Source organism: Elaeis guineensis, chromosome 6 (genome assembly GCF_000442705.2).
Source record: "Elaeis guineensis isolate ETL-2024a chromosome 6, EG11, whole genome shotgun sequence".
Lineage (NCBI taxonomy): Eukaryota > Viridiplantae > Streptophyta > Magnoliopsida > Arecales > Arecaceae > Elaeis > Elaeis guineensis.
Window position 1 is genome coordinate 8,789,739 of NC_025998.2, and position 5,268 is coordinate 8,795,006.

The window sequence follows — 5,268 nt, forward strand, 5'->3', positions numbered from 1 at the left end:
TATTAATTAAAAAAAATATCCTCTATTGGCAGCTGAATCGACTCATTTGGCTGCAGACAGGAAAAAGGGCGCTGGACCGGGACAAGCTTGTCTTCCCATGTGGAGACCTTTGGAAATTTTTAACGTCCGAGAACCTGCATCCCGTTCCAAACGGATGCCCATCCCATCCATCCACATCATAAGCAATCGACGTGCGACCCCATCCCAGTTTTTTTTTATTAGAAAGCAAATTCTCATCCTCATCCAACCCTGCGCCCTCCCAAGATATTATATTTTTTTAGATTACCATGGATAGGGAGACATCTAGAACTCCATGGTCACGAGCGAATGCATTGCAGTGTAACACATCCCACTCGGGCCGTGCAGCAGTTTAAGAAATAAATTTTTTGTTTTTCACTGATATAGATAGTGATATGGACATGGATATATTTAAATTTTTATTTATATTTAAATAAATTTAAATATAAAAATAAATTTAAATAAATATTCTTCAATCAACTTTCACTCTTAATACTTAATTTCTACCATCTTTGAAATATAATATGATAAATTATAATAAAAAACTCTAATAATTATCTAAATATATTTTTCTTGATTTCTTAACATATAATATTATCATAAATTATAATATATAAAAAATTTTAATACCAAATTTTTTATGATGATAAATTTTAATAATGATTAAAAATATTAATACTAATATTATAGGCATCTCGTCTTAATACCGATAGATATCACTGTTCTTTTTTTGAGTAACGATAGATATCACTGTTCAACTCTGCACAAATTAAACCTAAATATAAACACAATTTGTGAAACAGATAACTACAATTATTCTTTATTAATCATATAATTTTTTATTTATACATTTATCTAATTTCTATCCAACCGGAAAGTACACTTTAACTAAGAATAAATATTTAATTATCAGTATAACAACTTTCTTCGGTGAACACAAAAAGCCTCACTGAAAGCGTTGGTGTCTGAAATCGAATCAGAATTGAAATGAAAATCGAAATCGATCTCATCTCTTAATGCATTTGTTTCGTGACTATAATAAATTTTTAATATTAAAAAATAAAAAATTAAATTTTGAAAGATTAGAATATTAGTATTCATATCTGAATAAGAATAAATTCTTTGAGACCAAATACCTGAAATAAGAACACTCATTTCCATTCTGCTCAACTCCATCCAACCAAACATACAATTTATCAACGAAAAAGGATAATGGGACTCAAATATTATACATCGTTAAACAGCATACTGAACATCAAAAAAAAAAAAAATTACAAGCTCGGGGCAATACAGAACATCAAATTCATCATATTTACATTTCGATAAGAGATTTTGGACCACGAAATTAACTTGCAAAAAAGATCCAAAAAATCAGCCAAAACAAAAACGAAATCTAAATACAAATAATCAAGCCACATTTTCTCTCTCTCTTCAGCATCAGCAACTTCTCAAGCGCACAGCAATCAGAAGTCTTCTTCTTCTCACCAATTCTTTTGCATGACAACCCAAAACATAATACCAGTGCTTTCAGATTTTTTCTGCATCATATTTACCTAGCATCAGATTCTTTTCCTCTACCCTTTTCGGATGAAATCAACAATTATGAAATAAATCAGTCAGTCAAATCCCTAACAACCTCTCTCTCTCTCTCATCTCCATTTTTTTTATTTTTTGGGGGTGGGGGGTGGTCAGTTTTATTTTGCCCTCCGCCGCCGGATAAGTACCCATCTAGCCATTACTTCACCAACTCCGAAATCCATCCCAAATCCGGCAACCCCTTGGCAGCGCTGCCGACTCCGCCGGCGTCCAAACACCCCTCCACTGACTCATCTTTCCCCAAACTCTCGAACAACTCCCCCCTCATTCCCCTCCCGAACTCCCCCGCCGCCTCCTTCCCCCACCCATGCCCTCCGCCGCTCGCCGCCGTCGGCGTCGCCGGCAAGCTAACAAACCCCGCCCTGAACGCCCCAGCACCCCTCGGCGAACCAAACCCACCATCACTCCCCATCCCAACCCCCCAAGAACACGACACCGACCTCACCTTGCTCAGCTGCAGCTTCCTCATCCCCGCCACGACCTCGTTCACCGCCTCCGCCCCTACCGGCGACAACGGCGGCGACTCCGACGGCGGCGACATCGGGGTCGATATCAGAGTCGATCTCGGCGAGGTGATCAGATTCTTGGACCGCCGGGCCGGTGCTCCATCGTATGACTCCAGGGCGACTTGCGGCTGCGACCGGGGGCTCTGGGGGAGGAAGCGAAGCTGCGCGGGGGTGTGAGCGAAGAAGCATACACGGCGGCGGCAGGCGGTGCCGTCTTTGCAGGGCTGGGTCCGATAGCGCGCCGGATGGAGCCAGCTCTCGAACACGCCGTGGGCGAGGTCGCAGGCGTCGCCGCGCTCGCAGCGACCGGTCTTCCGAAACTCGGGACATGCGTCGCCGGAGTAGTGGAAGCGGCGGGGATCCCGGCGGCGGGCTTTCTCTCCTGGGTGAGCGTAGGGACACTCCGTCCAGTCGTGCGACCGCCCCCGCGGGCACCGCCGGACCTTGAACTCGTACATCCGGAACTCGTCGCAGGAGAACGCGTCCACCGCCAAGTCCAGCGGCTCTTCCGAGGCTTCCAACGACTCGTTGTTCGACGGGAGGAAACGCTGTAGCGCGGCGAGCACCTCCTCACCCGTGACGCCGCTGACGGGGAGGGAGAGATGCATCCCAGCCATCGGATCATCGGATACAGCCCACGGAGGGACCTGGACCGTCGGATTGCGATGATTTCCTTCTCCGAGTATCATCTCGTTCTATCTTTCTCTGTGTCGCTTTCTGTGCTTCGCCTTGGGGGGCTTGGTAGCTGGAATCAGACACGGGGGTAATATATACCGCAAGGCTTAGGAGTTGGGACTGGTGATAACTTAACCGGGGTTCGGAAAACCGGGGTTATGGTGGGATGGGGGGCGCCGATTGGTTTGTGGGGAATCGGATGGCGGTGTCGTGGGAAACGGGATCCCGCAGCGGGGATCCTGGATGAGATATTTTTGGTATGAGGATAGGGATGAGCTGGTGGCGGGCAGGTGGAGGGCGTGGAAAGGGCGCCGTACATGCAAAAATAGCGGGTGGCTCCAGCGGGTGCTGCGCTTGGACTCGGATTTAGTGTTAAAACCAAAATATAATCTGAAAAATACGGAGAATAAGAATAATTGATCAAATTAATAAAAAAATAATTATTATAGAAAGACAGTGTTTTTAATTCATATCAATTATTAATAAAAAAATTTATCAAATATAAAATTGAAACTTTCTCTCTCATATGTATTTTACATCGGACAAGACCATCCTGATATGGATCAAAATGGATAATACCTTATAAGTATATGTACAGAGATCGACCCATTCTAGCCATCCGACTTTTTGACCGTAATATTAATGCTAGAGAAAGGGCCTGCCTTCTATCCATAAGCACAAAATCTCTCTTGACAATAGAGGGGCTATTATTGTGAGAGAATGATACTTTTCATCCCACATCGATTGTAAGTCAAAACTCTAATTTATATGGGATCAGACTTTCTCTATAATTTTTTTTTTAAGAAGGATCATGATAAAAAAATATGTAATATAAATTAATAAAATTAGTGAAATCTAATGAGTTGGATATCATTGGAAAAATATTTTTCATTAATATCAATATTTATTAAGTAAATATGGTTATTAATAATACCATTAGTATGTGTATTAATTCGATAGTACCACAAAGATTTTTTATTTAATATGATTTAATAAGCAATTAAATTTATATTGATATTATTATATTATTATATTTTGATGAAGAATCATATTAAAGGATCCTATTACTTAAAATAAAAATTTGTATTAATAATGTTGTTAATATGGGCATCCATGGGGCAAATGGAGTGTTAGCCTCCATTTTAGTATGTACGTGGATTGATGCTTTTTTATTATTTTTTATAAAAATAGTGGGAATGATCTTAACCATTGATAGTTAGGATAATTTTTTTTAATGGGTTAAGAAATTGGTTGCTTTATTTTTTATATTTTTGAAAAATATTTTGGTTTGGCCGATCCAAATCAGATATTCTATACTGAGTTAAATCTGTCCAATTTTTTTCTATTATAAAAAAATATTTATTTTTTTATTTTTTATACTTATCATAAGAAAACTGACTATTAGCGATGGTTAAACGCTATCGCTAATAATAAAAATATCATCGCTAATGGTATTAGCGACACAAACTGTCAGTTAAAAGTCTCAGTAAAAAATACGACACTGAAGGTATATATTAGTGATGGTATTTTTACTGTCGCTAATACTAGATAGTAGCGACGGTTGTTAGCAACGACTTTTCATCGCTTATAATATTTTTTAAATTTAAATTAAAAAAATTAAAAAAACTATTAGTGACGGCTTCTCCATTTTTAATAAGCCGTCGCTAATACTCTTTTAGCGACGAAGTTGCCGTCGCAATAGCCATCGCTAATACTCTTTTAGCGATGAAGTTACCGTCGCAATAGCCGTCGCTAATAATAATTTTTTTAAAAAATAATTTTTTATAATTATATATATTAAAATTTGTTATAGTTTAATTAATAAGTAATTATATTTACTAAAATTTGTTATACTTAAATTAACAAGCAATATATATTTATGGACATTATAACAACTAACAATCAACTATCACCATCATAAATAAAAAATTAATATTATATATTATATCAAAATTAAATTATACAAATAATACTGCTCAAATATCAAATATATTACATCAAAACTTAAAAAAATCAATAGAGATCCTCTTCCTCAACCTGTTCTGTACGTCCTCCATAGCAGTGGATAGATGAGAGCTGCATGTCTCAGTATCTTGTAATAAAAAAATAAAATATTATTAATAATTTTAAAACTAAATTAATTGAAACTATAAAACTAAAGTAATTGATTCACCTCAAGTCAAAACCTTTACGGAGAGATATATTTATATATACGATATGATTCTCAAACAGATTATTCCTACATATTTTATTCGATGATATGAAGCTATAGACACCCCCAACCAGTACTCCATTGAATGATTAAGTTGAATTTTGACCTCCTGGATACTACTCCCTTCCTGCTTGAAGCTTAAACCGATACTGAAAGATATATTTCGATGTACCCTCCAATTCTCGAAAGAATTATTCTAACATATTTCATTCGATGATACAGAGCTATAGACACCTCCGATCCATCCGTTGGATGGTTAGA

At 37.9% G+C, this 5,268-nt stretch overlaps 1 protein-coding gene across 1 annotated transcript; it reads right to left on the reverse strand.

Moving 5' to 3' along the window:
• Positions 1–1,210: 1,210 nt before the first annotated feature.
• Positions 1,211–2,889, reverse strand: LOC105047301 (zinc finger CCCH domain-containing protein 20). Its single transcript, XM_010926173.4, has one exon. The coding sequence runs from the start codon at positions 2,807–2,809 to the stop codon at positions 1,754–1,756; it is 1,056 nt and encodes a 351-aa protein (XP_010924475.1). The 5' UTR covers positions 2,810–2,889; the 3' UTR covers positions 1,211–1,753.
• Positions 2,890–5,268: the final 2,379 nt, after the last annotated feature.

What these genes read in the sequence shown, in the direction of transcription:
- LOC105047301 (XM_010926173.4), bottom strand. Translation starts at nt 2,809, where the DNA reads ATGATACTCGGAGAAGGAAATCATCGCAATCCGACGGTCCAGGTCCCT.